Source organism: Amblyraja radiata, chromosome 10 (assembly GCF_010909765.2).
Source record: "Amblyraja radiata isolate CabotCenter1 chromosome 10, sAmbRad1.1.pri, whole genome shotgun sequence".
In the NCBI taxonomy this organism is placed as follows: Eukaryota; Metazoa; Chordata; class Chondrichthyes; order Rajiformes; family Rajidae; genus Amblyraja; species Amblyraja radiata.
Genome location: NC_045965.1, coordinates 24,083,972 through 24,101,203, shown reverse-complemented (window position 1 = coordinate 24,101,203; position 17,232 = coordinate 24,083,972). Strand labels below are relative to the sequence as shown.

Sequence of the window (17,232 nt, the reverse complement as noted above, 5' to 3'; positions counted from 1 at the left end):
AAGGAGGGTTTTGACCTAAAACGTTACCCATTCCTTTTTCTCCGGAGATGCTGCCTGAGTGACTCCAGCATTTTGTGTCTATCTTTGGTGTAAAGCAGCATCTGCAGTTCCTTCCTACACCTATCCCTTGTTGGGGAGAGTCAGATGATCGGCCTGTCTTGCGGTTAGTGTCGCCATGTACATGATGGGCCATCCTCCTGCCTCTCTCGCCCTGTGGCCCCCCCCCTTACACTTCTCAGAAGGGAAGAGCAGGGTAGTGGAAGCTCAGACTCCACAGATGGTCCATTAGAACTGCTCCCTATCACCTTCCCCACACCCTCCTGTGCAAAGGGAGCAACATCCACCCAGAGTCCATGTGTATAGGAGGCCGTTAGGCCACACACAAACTGGAGGCACAGCACCTTATATTTCTTTTGGGTCGCTTACAACTTCGCATTATCAATGTCGAATTCTCTAATTTTAGGTAACTTCTGCAAACACATCCCCTCCCCCCTCCCCCCCTTGTGCCCCCATCCTAAATAACCAGTTCCATAGTTTGCAATAATATATCCCTCTTGGGATCACGTCGACTCTAGCCATTAATCAGCCTATCGGGGAACCTCCCAGCCTGAGGTCAACTGTTGTTGGCCACAATTTGTCCTGGTTTTTTTCTTGCTTCCAGATCCCAGCACCCCCTTACAATCAGCACGGCCTGAAACGTCACCTATCCATTTTCACCCTAGATGCTGCCTGACTCGCTGAGTTACTCCAGCCCCGTGTGTCTATCCACCCATAGTTTCACTGCCCATTGGAAGCGGGAGATAGTTGGACGGCACTATGAGTTCAGGAGGGTTGGGAGGGAGGTTGGTTGGAGCACTCTCTACACTGGCAACATTGGCCTCAAGGCTGGGCGACCATTTTGTCGAACTATCTGTTCTGAAGCTAGGTTGTCGATACAACAGTGACTATACTATGGGATAAAGGCTAGCGCACAACATGACTGGCCTGGCAGAGGATGGGCCATCCCTGCTGCTGGCATTAAAAAAGTTGGAGAGTGGGCATAACGAGAGATTTTGGGGACCAGTGGGTTACGGTCTTTAGACTTTAGAGATACAGAGATTAGTGGAAACAGGCCCTTCGGCCCACCGAGTCCACTCCATACACTAGCACTATCCTACACACAAGACACAATTTACAATTTTACCAAAGCCAAATAACCTACATCCCTACATATCTTTGGAGTGTGGGAGGAAACCGGAGCACCCGGTGAAAACGTAGGCGGGCACAGGGTGAATGTACAAACTCTGTACAGACAGTACACGAGTTCACGATCTAACCTGGGTCTTTAGCGCTGTGAGGCAGCATCTCTACTGCTGCGCCACCGTGCCACCTCTGTGACCCAGTCAGGAATGGGAGGGGGCCACCCACACATCCATCCTAGCCTGCAGCATCGGTCAAGGTCTACAATCTTGCAGGGTGCAGTAATGAGGCAGACGTTCATAATCGTCCAGTACCTCAAAGCTTGGACTAGCACCAGGGGCCATTGTAAGAGCTCCTTACACTAGGAGTGTAAGACTAAAGACAGAGGGATTCACAATGCTGCTCCTTGAGTAGAAGGCATCATCACACGTTGGGTGCTGTTGTACAGGGTGCTGATACGTCATCACCCTCTGCTGTAAGATGTTATTCAGCCTCTCTGGAGCCTAGCGTGTTGGTGAACATTTCCCCCATGGTATGTAACCTCTCTGTCAACCCTCAGTCTTAGCCAGGCGACTGGAGAGTGATGAGGGGTGAGCCAGTCTCTAGCCCCTCCCAGCTGGTTCTGCAGCAGCTTGCCTGCTCTCCTACCTGTGACTGCACGTTGGCTCCGACCTGGGTCTGCTGGTAGGTGTCGCCGTTGAGTGCCTGCATGCCCATGTACAGGTCCCCAGTGCTCGGCAGGTTATACGAGGCCAACGAACCTGTAACGCACAAAGTGTTGCACCTCAGACACCAGACAGTGGAACTCCCCCTCTTCCTCTCTCACATTCTCTCGATCGTTCCCTCTCTCTTTCTCTTCTATCTCTCTTCTCTTCTTTTTTCTCTCTCTCTCACGCACATTCTCTCTCTTCCTCTCTCTCATTCTCTCACTCCTTCCCCTCGACCTCTTTTTCTCTCTTTCTCACTCTCTCGTGCTCGCTCTTCTCTGTCGCTCTTCTCTCTCTCTCTCTCTCTCTCTATCTCCCTCGCTTGCATTCTTTGCGAGGGGGTGGGGGGTGGGGGGGGGGGGTGGTCACAGTGTCAACAGATCAACCCTTGAATGAAATGGGGTCACAACCGTGCTTTGATTTAGACTTTCTGAGGATCTAGACCTCTCATGCTCCATCTAGTTTAGTTTAGCTTAAAGAGACAACGTGGAAACAAGCCCTTCAGCCCACCGCAGACTAGGGAGCTCCGTAAACTAGAACTATCCTACACACTAGGGACAATTTACAATCTGTACTGAAGCCAATCAACCTACAAACCTGCACATCCTTGGAATGTGGGATAAAGAGCGGAGCACCAGGAGAAAACCCACGCGGTCACGGGGAGAAATCACAACTCTGTACAGACTGCGCCCGTAGTCAGGATGGAACCTGGGTCTCTGGCGCTGTAAGGCAGCAACTACCGCTGCACCGTCATCTGTGCCATGATGTTCTGTGCATATATGCATCGCTGACTCACCCTTCGCAACGAGTTAGCAATGAATTAGCAACGTCCGCAAAATAAATCAATTTGCTGCTCACTTCCCAAGATGGGAAACATTTAAAAAAGTCAGGGGAAAGGGGGATGGGTCCCGGTCCATGGATGGGGCAGGGGGAGGATCATGAGTGTGTGGACATAGGGGTTGCAGCGAAACATGCTCAGGACTGGATGGTGAAGGCCAGGACTCAGTTGCCTAGGCCCAGGGCAAACCTTGCCTTTAAATGGGAGACATTCACACATCATGTGGGATCATTCTCTGTTTTCCCTTAGTGGAACTGTAAGCTTCAAGTGGAATCTCTTCCAGCTGACAAGCTCTGATCTCTCTCTCTGTGAGGCCAGGAAAAAACAGCGGCCTTCCATTTTGCAATTTCTGTAAAATAGAACCCAGACTATTGTGCGTTGATCCCGTCACATTCCTTCTCAGGACTATTTGATGTAGCATTTCTTTCGGGTGCTCTGGATTCCTCCTACATCCCAACCCATACAGGTTGTTGGGTTAATTGTAAAGTGCCCTTCAAATTTGGGTGAATGGTAGAATAAGAACACTCCACCATTCAATCATGGCTGATCTACCTCTCCCTCTCAACCCCATTCTGTTACCTTTTCCCCCTAACCCCCGACACCCTTATTAATCAAGAATTAAATTCCCTTCTCAAAGTACGCAAAATTATCTGGGATAAAAAGAGTTGATTTTAAGAAATGCTGTTGGCATGGTGGGGGCATGTCAAATTCGAGAGCATTGGTTTAAGGTGAGATGAAAGAGGTTAGAGGTGATTGAGTGGGAAATCTTTCAATAAGAGGGTGGTTAGGGTTTGAATCTTACTGCCTGAGGAGTTGTTGGAGGCAGAGCCTCTCCCAACTTTTCAAAAGCATTTTGATGAGCAATTTTATCGCCAGGCCTTTATGAGATCATGGACCAAGTGCTGATACAGGCCATTCGGCCCGCCGATTCCATGCTGACCAACCATCACCCTGCACATTAGCACTATCCTACACACTAGGGACACTTTACAATTTTTACTGATCCAATTAACCTGCAAATCTGTTCGGAGTGTGGAGAGAAACTGGAACACTCGGAGAAACCCAGCGCTGTCACGGGGAGAACGTACAAAGTCCATAGAGACAGCACCTGCAGTCAGGATCAAACCCGGGTCTCTGGCGCTGGAAGGCAGCAACTCTACCGCCGCCCCGTGGATAGGTACTTGATCGTCGTCATGGATACGGTGGGCCTGGGAGCCGGCTTCTGTGCTGTAGGTCTTTCAGATGCTTTAACTGGTCTTGAATCATGGCAAAACCCCACTAAAAGGGCAGTGGCTCATCAGCTGGTTCACTAGATGATATTTGCCACACTCCCAGAACAGAGGGTGGTTGGTGTCTGGAACACTCTGCCTGTGAGCGTGGTGGAGGCAGAGACTCTCACAGCATTGAAGAAGCATCTGGCCAAGTTTGTGTCAGGGAGGAGTACGGGAAGGAAGGATGCGGAAGAGGATCGCCAGGATGTTGCCTGGATTAGAGGAGGGATGGACACAAAGTGCTGGAGTAACTCAGCAGGTCAGGCATCATCTTTGGGATAATAGGGGAGGTTTTCAGGTTGGTGGGCTGAAGGGCCTGTCCGACTATGATTGGGGCAGAAACTTATTCCTCAAGGGAATCTGAGCCAGGTATTGGACCCTGCATGGGGACCCCTTGGTGGAGCAGGAACAGAGGGGAAGAAGCCTCCGAACCAGAGGCCTGGAGGTTTCCTGGAATCAGAAGCATGGCCAGTGGGAAGACAACAGTTGGACGGCATGTTTATGGGGATCCAAGTGGGCAGGGCAGGGAGTGTCCCTCGAGTTGCCTTATCCCTCTCCTAGGTGGTCCTGATGTGCACACGCCATCCCTCCCCATCCCCAAACCTCTCCTGCCTTCCCTACATCAGGCATCCAGGAAGAGTGGTGCAGCTAGTAGAGTGACTGCCTCAAAACTCCAGCCAGCTGGGCCCAATCCTCACCTCCAGTCATCAGGCCAACAATGACTCCTCACCTCCAGGCTTGTAGTCATCAAGGCTCGTCAACCTAAGTTACTGAAGATTACCTGGTTGTTGATGCTTGGTTGTTCGTGCATAGAACTTGAACTTGATCTTAATTCATCATGCCGGCGAAGCAGACTTGATGGGCTGAATGGCCTAATTCTGCTCCTATGTCTTACGCCTTGTGCTGCTCTCCCAACTCCTTGAATCTTTGGGCAGGGCAGTGGTACAGCTGGAAGAGCCGCTGCCTCACAGCCCCAGAGCCCCAGGTTCAATTCTGACCTCTGCCGCTGTCTGTGTGGAGTTTGCGTGACACTGTGGGTTTGCTCCAGGTGCTCCGGTTTCCTCCCACATCACAAAGACGTGCGATTGCATAGGTTAATTCGCAGCTGGCAATTGACCCTTGGGTGAACATGAGGGGTAGAATTAGGGGGAGATGGTGGGAACGTGGAGAGAATGAAATGTGATTAGGGTTAACTGGGTGGTCTGTGGTCAGGCTGGACTCGATGGGCCAAAAGGCCTGGTTTTGAGCTTCCAGACTCTATGAAAGCAGAGCAGGAAGTGAGGACACAGCAGAAGGCAGCGATGGTAATGATTCAGTCGGTTTCACACTCATGACCACCTGCAGAGGTATCGGCATGGGTGGTGGAAGCAAGAAGACACACTGGTCCTGTACCCTGAGGGGGTGGGCTCACACAGGGGGTCGACGATGGCCAGCCTTCTCCAAACACTATGTGCGGTCCAGCTGGATCACATACCCCGCCATTCAACCTCTTCCTTCTCTCCCAGGTCACGCCATGGAGGCCAATACAATGCCCAAAGCTATGGAAGGCTGCCTGAAAGTCCACATTTAAAACTGGAAAACATGGAAGTGGACACCATGACATAAACACAAACTGGGAGCAAGGAGAGGCCATTTGGCCCCTAGAGCCCTTGGAAGCTTGCCTACGCCCACCCCTGGCATCTCCTCGCAGTTCATCTCTGCCTCAATAAGATTCAAAGATCTGCTCACACCACAAGGAATTCCAGAGATCTGGTGACCCTCTTGAGAGAAATAAATGCTCATCTCGTCTCTGTGTTGGGATCTTTCTTCAGGTTTGAAAAGCCATCAGTCCATTTCCTTCCCCAGATGTGGCACGGTGGTGTAGTGGTAGAGTTGCTGCCTCACAGCGCTGGAGATCCGGGTTCGATCCTGACTACGGGTGCCGTCGGTATGGAGTTTGTACATTCTCTGTGACCGCGCGGGTTTTCTCCAGGTGCTCCAGTTTCCTCCCACGTTTGCAAGTATATACAGGTTTGTAGGTTAATTGGCTTCTGAAATTGTCACTTCTTAGTGTCTCGAATAGGACTGGTGCACGAGGTGATCATTGGTCGATGCGGACTCGGCGGGGTGAAGAGCCGGTTTCCATGCTGTACCTGTTTCTAAAAAAAACTCTTAAGATGATGCCTGGCCAGCAGAATTCCTTCAGCAGATTGCTTTGTGCTCAAGACCCCAGCATCTAGTCTTCTATGTCCCCTTGTTGTTAATCAATGAGACCTAGTTTCAGAGTCTCCCACACAAGAAGACATCAGCCCCTCCAGCCCCCTGGGGATTTTACATATTGCCACTTATTCATCTACACTCCAGAGGAAACAAGCTTTTGATAGATGTTGCTGCCCATTCTTCTCAAAATGAAGTGTTGTTCAACTCTGGTTAGACTCTGTCATCTATTCCTTTTCTGCAGAGATGCTGCCTGACCCACTGAGTTACATGTCTACCTTTTTTATAGGCGTGTTTTCCCGTGCAGCATGCGAGATTGCAGGCTCAGCTGACGTGCGATAAAGCCTGCATGCTGCAGCGTCGGCCCAGCCAGTCAACTCGTGCTGTGGACATCAGGACCGCAGGCGGCGCAGGGTCACGGCCGTGTTGCGACGGGTTTTCCGACTCATCCATAGGATCACCCCAGCAGTGGAGAGCACTCCATGCTGTCTTGGTTCAGACCAACAGCATCCTCACGGTCCCGCGACTTAGTTGCTGAGCGCTGCCTGCTGTCGAAATGGTTCCACCCACTGGCACTCCTTATAAGATCTCTGTGGGGCTGGGCCTTCTGGGCCTGTCGGCTGTTCAGGGATACTGTCGAGTAGCCCTGTAGTCCCTTGTACAGAGAGGTTAGTTATCTCAAGGGAAGCATTGCAGGGAATACCAGGATATGCAGTGGTGTGTGGAATGCAGGCACTATAAAACAGCACCACGCTGATTAGTTGGCTTTCGCATTCAAAATGGCTTGAATTACTGAAAGTGAAATGCCTGGAAAGAGTGGATGTGGAGAGGATGTTTCCACTAGATGGACAGTCTGGGACCATCGGTCATCGGCCTCAGAATAAAAGGACATGGCTTTAGAAAGGAGATGAGGATTAGTCAGAGGGTGGTGAATCTGTGGAATTTATTACCAAAGGTGGCTATTGAGGCTGTCAATGGATATTTTTAAGGCAGAGATTGACAGATTCTCGATTAGTATGGATGTCAGGGACGATGTGGAGAAGGCAGGAGGATGGGGTTGAGAGGGAAAGATAGATCAGCCATGATTAAATGGCGGAGTAGACTTGATGGGCCGAATGGCCTAATTCTGCTCCTAGAACTTATGAACGTCATAACTTTTATTCTCTGAAGGGGTTGTGGCATGTGAGTGTGAATGTAAGGGCCGCATCTGCTGGTGAACTGGGAGTTTGTTACAGACGTGACTGTCATGAGACTCAGGCTGAAGTGGGTCTATCTAGGTGGCCCCTCCATCCTCCTCACTGCCAAATGTACTCCCCAACACAATGAGATCATGCAGGGAGCACGAGGGCAAGATCAGTCTCTTTAGACTTTAGAAATTAGAGATACAATGCTGAAACAGGCCCATTGCCCCACCAAGACTGTGCCGACCAGCACTCACCCCGTACACAGTTCTATCCTACACACTCGTTGTCTCGATGTCTGATTACCGTGGAATGTTTTTGCAAGGTTCCAGGATGTATATCACAGTGGTGCAGTGGTAGAGTTGCTGCCTTCCAGCCAGGGACCCAGGTTTCATCCTGACAACGGGTGCTGTCTGAACAGAATTTGTACGTTCTCCCTGTGATCGCGTGGGTTTTCTCCGTGTACTCCAATTGCCTCCCACACTCCAAAGGCGTGCAGGTTTGTAGGTTAATTGGCTTCTGTAACTTGTTGCTAGTGTGTCGGATAGTGCTAGTGTACGGGGCGATCACTGGCCAGCACAAACTCAGTGGGCCAAAGGGCCTGTTTCCACGCTGCATCTCTAAAGTTTAAAGACTATTACATTTTGTATGTTGAGATTATCTTCATAGCAAAAGGATTTGAGTATTTGAAAAAGGATTGGGACGACAGATGGCACAATGGGCTAAGTGTTCGGCTGGCAACCGGAAGGTAGCCGGTTCGAATACCGCTTGGAGTGCATACTGTCGTTGTGTCCTTGGGCAAGACACTTCACCCACCTTTGCCTGTGTGTGAATGTGTGTGAGTGATTGGTGGTGGTCGGAGGGGCCGTAGGCGCAGATTGGCAGCCACGCTTCCGTCAGTCTGCCCCAGGGCAGCTGTGGCTACAGAAGTAGCTTACCACCACCGAGTGTGACTGAGGAGTGAATGAATAATGCGATGTAAAGCGCCTTGAGTATTAGAAAGGCGCTATATAAATCCCATCCATTATTATTTTTATTATAGGAGCAGGGAGGTTCTACTGCAGTTGTACAGGGTCTTGGTGAGACCACACCTGGGGTATTGCATACAGTTTTGGTCTCCAAATCTGAGGAAGGACATTATTGCCATAGAGGGAGTGCAGAGAAGGTTCACCAGACTGATTCCTGGGATGTCAGGACTTTCATATGAAGAAAGACTGGATAGACTCGGCTTATACTCGCTAGAATTTAGGAGATTGAGGGGGGATCTTATAGAAACTTACAAAATTCTTAAGGGGTTGGACAGGCTAGATGCAGGAAGATTGTTCCCGATGCTGGGGAAGTCCAGGACAAGGGGTCACAGCTTAAGGATAAGGGGGAAATCCTTTAAGACCGAGATGAGAAAAACATTTTTCACACAGAGAGTGGTGAATCTCTGGAACTCTCTGCCACAGAGGGTAGTTGAGGCCAGTTCATTGGCTATATTTAAGAGGGAGTTAGATGTGGCCCTTGTGGCTAAAGGGATCAGGGGGTATGGAGAGAAGGCAGGTACGGGATACTGAGTTGTATGATCAGTCATGATCATATTGAATGGCGGTGCAGGGTCGAAGGGCTGAATGGCCTACTCCTGCACCTATTTTCTATGTATCTATCTATGTATCTATGTAAGCACGTGCCTGAGTGTGTGGATTTAACCACTAAACATGTCTGCAGACATACTTTGTCATCTAGTTCACCTTGAGTTTGTTACAGTGGTTCAAATGTAGTTAGCACATCTCCGACCAGACATCGCCCTGTACATCGCAACGTTGCCCGAGGTCACACACACATTAAGCTGCCATTGATTGAGTGAAATCTCTTTGATACCCCTGCGCAGCAGAGGCCTATCTGTGGTGGGCGCAGATTGATATTCCTGCATTCAATGGACCCTGCACTGTGGGAATGCCCAAAATCCTAATGCAGCCACTTACAAGTGGCCAAGTTACAAACAGGGCGGAACGTGAAGAGGTGGTGGGTGAGAGGCTGTCTTTGAATGGAGATCCTACAGTACACCAGGATGGGGAGGCAAATATCAAGATGCTTCCAACATCTCCAGCCTGGAGTGAGCCAGGCAAGCAAATTTTAGAGTCGCTCTGCGGAAGGAATTGAGTTCCATGTCCCGCTCCACTGGATTAAATGTCAACTGTCGATGTTGTCAAGTTGCAAAGGGTGCAGAGAAGATTTACAAGGATGTTGCCAGGACTCGAGGGTCTGAGTTATAGGGAGAGGTTGAGAGGAATAGATCGGGTAGACGCAGAGTTTCTTGCCCAGAGTTGGGAATCAAAAACCAGAGGACATAGATTTAAGGTGAAGGAGGAAAGATTTAATGGGAATCTGAGGGGTAACTTTTTCACACAAAGGATGGTGGGTGTACGGAACGACCTGCCAGAGGAGGTAGTTGAGGCAGGGACTACTGCAAAGTTTAAGAAACAATTAGACAGGTACAAGGATAGGACCGGTTAAGAGGGATATGGGTCAAACGTACACAGGTGGGACCAGTGTAAATGGGACGTTTTGGTCGGTGTGGCCAAGTTGGGTCAAAGGGCCTGTCTCCATGCTCTATGACTAGCTTTACTGAAACACAGAAGTCACCCCTAAGTGTCTCGCCGTTGTTTGGCAGGCCATTGCCTCCTGAAGACCTGGGTAGAATGGTCTTCTCTGCTGGAAACCCATCCCCACTTGTTCCTCCCTCAGGTGGCCAGTGTCTGTGTGGACACTGCATGTTTCCCCAGTCACGCTGGTTCCCAGTAGGAACGGCAGTGCATGATCATTCCAGTAGGGTTGGATAAAGAACTAATTAATGATGCCTTAAGATGGCACTGGTGAGGTCTGAGCGTGTCTTCACCCAAGCAGGGCTAAGACAGGAGATAAACTGGAGCTTTGAATTACAAATTGGTCGTGATGGTGTCAAATCAGCCAGGATTTATCTGCTTGAGCGAACGTTCACCGTGCCTGTGGCAATCTTTCACCACGCAGGTCCTGGATGCTATTCTGTTCTTTCTAAGGATACAGCCTGCGTTCAAATTATGACTCTTACTCCCAATTTCTAATAATGTAATAAAATATCTGAAGAAGGGTCCCGACCTGAAACGTCACCTTGCCATTTACTCTAGAGATGCTGCCTGACTCGATGAGTTACTCCAGCACTTGCTAATAATTTGTCTTCTGTCATATTCCTGTGTCATCCAACCTTTCTTTAACAAGGGGTACCATGCAATGTTTGTGCACGGTAACCATTACATTCACAACCAATGGCGTAGTGAGTGGTGCCGATGCCTCACAACATCAAAGACCCAGGTTCAAACCTGACCTTGGCTGCAGTTCAGCTTCAGATTAGTTTATTGTCATATACACCAGGGTGCAATGAAATTCCTTGTTCACACGAAGCTCACAGAGTAAACAGTGTACAGTAATAATAGATACATCAACAAATAAAATGACAAATGTAAATCAGCAGAATGGTGTCATGACCTGTGTTGAGTTCTCCCTCTGAATGCATCATTTTCCCCAATGCTCCAGTTTTCTCCCACATCCCAAAAACATGTGAGTTGGGTCAGTTAATTGGCTGCTGTATATTGCCCCTTGTGTGTAGGTGAGTGATAGAAATGGGGGGGGGGGGGGGGATTGATGCGAACGTGGCAGAAACAACATGGGATTAATGGAAGGTTAGCGTGAATGAGTGGATGATGGTCAGTGTGGACTAAATAGGCTGAAGGGCCTGTTTGTGTGCTGCATCTCTCTAAGGTCAATAAGCACCACTCTCATTCTGCAACCTTCCCTGAAATGCTGAAAGCATCGATCCATGTAACATTCTGCATCTGCACCTCACAATCCCTGAAGACTGTGTGCAATGCTGCACTTAAGACTCTGTTGGTGCGGTGGTCCTCAGCACACTTCATACCTAGAATCCTCTGCATCCGGCCCTGTTCGTCCCCAGGTGCATTGTTGGTGGGACATCTTGCATTGACATCCCTCTCGTAGTTGAAATCCAAATCAAAAACAGTGGACAAATTATCAAACCAGTGCACCAGTCGTTCTGAGTCAAGAAGACCACAAAGGTCTCACGATTTGACCCTGGGGCAGCGGTGAGCTCAGATGGGTGGTGGCTGGGGATTGGGGGGTGTCGAGGTGATTGGGGTTGGGAGGAGATTGCCATTTGGCCGCTCCTTGGTGTTTTCCGTACACCAAGTGGCGTAGCATCCGGAGTTGGGCCTGATGCCCTCGACCCCAAGATGGGGACCACCAGTTAACACTCACTCTCTAAGCTCGTACAAGATGAGCGGGCGGCAGGCCTTGGAGCAGGAGGGCTATTGGCGCCCACGGACCTGTAGCGTGTTTCTGTACCTTCAGGTGGAGTGAAGAGGAGAAGATTAACACAAGGCACAGAAGCTGCACACCACGCCAATTGCAAGCATGGACAATTCATGTCCAGGGTAACATTGGGAGGGGAGGTGGAGGAAAGGTTGCAACACTTACTCCAGTGCTGCAGAGAGCTACATGCTCACAGCCAAGCCCACTTAACCTGACATACTCATTCAAAGGCACTTGTGGCCTCACCCACATCCACACGGACAGCTATTGTGTTCCTACGTACAGGAACATTCAGAGTGGGCAACAGGCTCTGGCTAACGAAATACCTCCTCGTCTCCTTTCCAAAGGAACACCCTTTTATTCTGATAGTGTGCACTCTGGTCTTAGACTCTCTCAGTAGTGGAAACATCCTTTCCACATCCACTCTACAGAATAACAATGATCTGAGTTGGCTCATTCTACACGTGACATTTCTCCATGAGATTGGTGTCAGTATAGTCTACAGGAACATGTCTTTTCTCTCTATATAAACTATGGATCTGATTGACCGAACACAACCCACCACAATTATTATTAGTCGCCAAGGTGAGGAAGCTGTAACCAAGTGCCAGTAAATTGGATTAATACAAGTGGATATTAGATGGCCAGCATATTGTGGGACGAAGAGCTAGATTATTTACAGCGTCTTTGATCTGTGGCTAGACAGGGAAAAGGAAATTGTGTTGTGTGTTAATCTGTGTACTTTAGCTTTGCATTACGTGGGGGTGGGGGGGGAGGGGAAACATTTTTTTAATCTCTTACCTTGACGGAGATGCGATTTATTTTCGGTATTGTATCTCCGTCCGCACTGCGGTCTAACATCAAGGAGCTGGCATCCTCTTGCTGGGGATCAACTTTGGGAGCTCCAACCGCGGGAACCTGCAGGACTTAACATGGTGGAGCTGGCGGTCCCTGTCGGGGATCGACCTTGGAGCTCCAGCAGCAGGACTTTAACCTCGTGGAGCACGCGGTCCCTTGGTTAGGGACCAACTTCGGGAGCTCCAGGCCCCCAGGAGCTTCGACCGCCCCAATCCCAGGAGCTTCGATCGCCCCGACGGTGGGAGAATAAAGAGGGAAGAAGTTTAGACTTTGTGCCTTCCATCACAGTGAGGAATGTGGAATCCGTTGTGGTGGATGCCTATGTTAACTTTTATGTGGTTGTGTGTCTTGTTGCCTTTTTTATGGTATGACTGCATGGTAAATCGAGTTTCACTGTACCTTAAGTGGTACACGTGACAATAAAATACCTTTGAACCTTTGCTGAGAAGAAAAATTCCTCAATCTTCCTCCATGTCCTGAGGTTGGCAAACACGATAGGCAGATGGAAAAATGAGTGGGATAAGGGGAGAGATAACTAATGCTCTCCACACTCCTCCTCCAAAGGCATATGCACTAGGGGAAGATGCAAACTTGTTACAACAGTGAACGCGAGGGGTGGTTGACAGAATTCACAGATAACGCCCAACATGTAAAAAGAAGCAAAACAGGGAATGTGGGTACTAACACAAGGAAATACACAGCACTGCATAATTAGAAGGAGAGAGATAAAGAGAGGTGCAGCGTGGAAACAGGCCCTATGTCCCATCAAGTCCATTCCAACCACCCATTTACATTGAACCCTACACTGATCCGGTTTTAATCTCCCCACATTCTCATCAACTCCCTCCCCCAGATTCTAAGACTCACCCATGAAGTAGGGGCGATTTACAGAAGCCAACTAACATCCCAACCCATACCTCTTTGGGATGTGTAGGAAACTGGAGCACCCGTGGTAAACCCACGCGGCCACAGGGAGAATGTGCAAACTCCACCTAGACAGCGTCTGGGGTTGGGATTGAACTGGGGTCTTCGGCACTGTGAGGTGGTCTACCAGCATTACTACCATGCCCCCAGATACATGTAGCTTGATGTCCATTTCTGCCTCCAGCTTCTTCCAGGGTGTCACCAGGAACAAGTACCTGAGATCCAACAGTACAGACTGGGATCAGGCGAGATTGTGTGTCATTCTTCCATCCTTCCCTCAATCTTCCTCATTGTTTTGCTGTCATCTCCTCTTCAACAAGCCTCCATCTGGAGTGGAGGTAAACTCCAGGAACAATTTACAAACAGGATCATTTAAGAAACAGTTAGACAGATACATGGATAGAACAGGTGTCGAGGGATAAGGACCAAATGCAGGCAGGTGGGACTAGTGTAGATGGGACATGTTGGCCGGTGTGGGCAAGTTGGGCCAAAGAGCCTGTTTCCACGCTGTATCACTCTATGACTCTAAAGAGAAATGGTTTGACCGTTCCTTCCAGGAACATGGTCATGTCAGGCTCAGTCATTGAACTGTATGCTGCTTGGGTGTACACATGCTCAGAGTCACCATGTCATCGTTGGCTTGTTTATTGGAAGGTGAGGATGTGCTGCACACTAAACACCCTGACAACAAAGGTACTCCACCAACCTGCCCCAACTGCATGGGAGAGACCTGGGTTTGATCCTGTCTACGGGTGCTGCCTGTATGGAGTTTGTACGTTCTCCCTGTGACCGCATGGGTTTTCTCCAGGTGCTCCAGTTACCTCCCATGCTCCAAAGGCGTACAAGTTTGTAGGTTAATTGGCTCCGGTAAAATTGTAAATTGTCCCTCTTGTGTAGGATCGTGTTAGCGCACGGGTTGATCGCTGGTCGGCAAACCGGGTGGGCCGAAGGGCCTGTTACCTCGCTGTATCTCTAAAGTCTCTGGCAGAAGGAATGTTGCACCACAGTGACATTTGCTTCCTTGGGAAGAACTTAGGGGGGAGTGGGGGGGAATTGGTGGGTGCATGGGAAGAATAAAATGGGATTGTGGTAAGATGACTGCAACTGGCTGCTTGATGGTCGGCACGGACTCAGTGGGCCAAATGGCCTTTTCCATGCTGTATGACTCTGAACTCTATGAACTGTTGCAGCTGCCACTGTTGTCCTGTGAAGGGGAGATGAGACTGGAGGAGTCTTCACATGCCCTGTGTGGGAGACAATGTAACCCATTGGCAGAGTGGTCAGCAAGTCGGAAACCACCACCACATGTGTGATCGCGCCCGGCCCAGGTGATGTCCCAATCCAGCCATGAGGACCCGGTGCACCCCAGCTGGGTCACCGAATTGCCAGCAAGAAGCACGAGCAATGAAGATGATTGACCAGGTAATATGTGGTTTAGAGAAATAGTGAGGTACACATGTCTCAAAAACACATGCCATTTGCTCATCACCTAATTTAAGCAGGCGTACCCTAGGACTGAAGAAGGGTTTCGGCCCAAAACGTTGCCTATTTCCTTCGCTCCATAGATGCTGCTGCACCCGCTGAGTTTCTCCAGCATTTTTCTGTACCTTCGATTTTCCAGCATCTGCAGATCCTTCGTAAACACGTACCCTAGGACTCTTGCCTTTGCATCTGAGATGTGGGAGCAGTTTACACTGTAAGCAGGAGAGAGCTGGGTCCATGCATAGGGACAAAGCCACTCACTTTGTTCCTATGTGAGTGTTCTGCTTGTATGGACACAGAAGACATCTTTGTCCATACAAAGATGGCAGGTTTCTTGTACCTGCCTCCTCTGGGAACTGGGACAGAAAGATCAACCCATCCTCTCCCCTCAATCTCCCAATGCCACAGTGTTCCAGCACTTAAAATCTCTCATTGGATAATACAGAAGGAGATGGGAGAGGGAGGAGGAGAGAAAGAAGGCAGACTCAAAAGCAGAAGGGAGAAAAGGGGAGAAAAGTAGGCAACAAGATGGGAGGCGATGATTAGAGGTGAGAGGAGGAGAGGACATGCAAAGGTAGAAGAAGGAAGAAGAGGGAAGGGAACGTAGTAGAGGGACAAGGAGATAGGATGAATGCACCAGCCCAGATGTTGAGGTAAATGTGGGTGAAGAGGGAAAGATAAAGTAGGGCAGCAGTAAAGTGGAGTCTGGGCCGTCACCACGGTTACAGTGCTGTCATGGTCTCAACGGATGCTAATGAATATTAGAAGTCTGCACAATATTTGGGCAGATGCTATAGACCTGCACGGGAAAGTAGACACTCCCACCCCCACGAATCTCGGTCAGATGGGGCTCTTCAGCCTTGGAAGGCAGTCCATCTAGGAAAGGGAAATCTCTGATTTAAAACCTCCACTGCCTTGTGGCCGTATCCAGTCATGGGAAAGGCTCCAGGTGTAAACCTCAAGAAAATCTGGAGTCGGAGCCCCTAAGGCAGTTCGTCGTTGTCTACAACCTCGCTCTGGCAGCTCCTGCGACAGCGCTGCTGTTCCTTTGGATCGATCAGCGATGTGGAGAGGGGGGACGTGCTGCATGGGCAACAGCCTGTCTTCCATATGGCATCGCCCAGGCTTGCATCCGACCAGGATGCATCACCCATGGTAGGTCATGACCGAGAGGGGCCTACTAAAAGCACAATATTGGACAGAAGGTGGCAGGCAATCCGTTACAACCCTTGTCTGACTTGGCCAAACACTGACCCTGACACTTCCTCACATCCAGCTCAATGGGAACATTGGTCACTTTCATTAAAAAAAGATCGTGGGAGAGGGTGGGGTGCGGGGGGAGTAATGGGAATGAGAGTACGATCCCAGGGTGGTGGGATTGAGAACGAGATCCAGGGGAGGCAGGTAGCGGGGAGGGTGGGAGTGGGATCAGGGAAGGGGATGAGAATGAGATAGCGGGAGGGTGAGAGTGAAATCCTTCAGGTTTGAGAACGTGATCTCAGGGCAGGTGGGAGAGAGGTTTGGGGGGTTTGAGAGAGTGATCTCGGGGGAGGTGAGCGAGAGAGGTCTCAGGTGGGCGGGATTGAGAACCCGAGGGGGAGGGGGGTTGAGAACCCAGGGAATGGGTGCAATTGGGGTTCCAGGAGGATGACCTTTCGGTGGCAAGGGTGAAGCCCCATGAGTGCCAGGTTTGCAGAATGATATGGATTTGGGTTTCTGAGGGCTTGTACTACCAGCTAGCATACCCACCCTGGTGCATTGTGGCACGGTTTACCAGATACTGCAGTTTCAAGATCTGCTGGTTGATCCAGTCACCAAGCTTAATTGTAATTTGATCACATCAGTGTGATGATCAAAACCACCTAGTCACATTACAGTGCGATGCCCAACTCCGCACAAAATGCAAGTAGAGGGATATTGTCAAACAGACACCCTTGTTTTATCGTTTCATTCATGAGAAGTGGCCAGCATCTACTGTCTATCCCCACTCGCCCCCGAGGGGAGGCAGTCAGGAGTCAATCAGACCTAGTGGTTTGGGACAGATGTGGGTCAGACCAGGTAATATATTCCCTGCGGAACATGGGCACGCGTGCTCATGGTATGTCCCATGACATACGTGCATGCCATCATAAAGCTGTAACATTCAGACACAAACACGCACACAGATTCACACACACACACGTGCACTCAAACAAACCCACACTCACACACACACACACTCTTCTACCCTTGCACATGCATACACTGAC

General features: G+C 49.8%; 1 protein-coding gene across 1 annotated transcript in view; it reads right to left on the bottom strand.

Moving 5' to 3' along the window:
- Positions 1–17,232, bottom strand: part of LOC116978119 (pre-B-cell leukemia transcription factor 1-like) — a 60,302-nt gene that overhangs the window by 16,680 nt on the left and 26,390 nt on the right. The window contains exons 6-7 of the mRNA XM_033029142.1: positions 11,666–11,752; positions 1,828–1,940 (exon numbers count right to left, since the gene is read on the bottom strand). Coding sequence (XP_032885033.1) covers positions 1,828–1,940; positions 11,666–11,752 — 200 coding nt within the window. The remainder of the gene's footprint in view (positions 1–1,827; positions 1,941–11,665; positions 11,753–17,232) is intronic.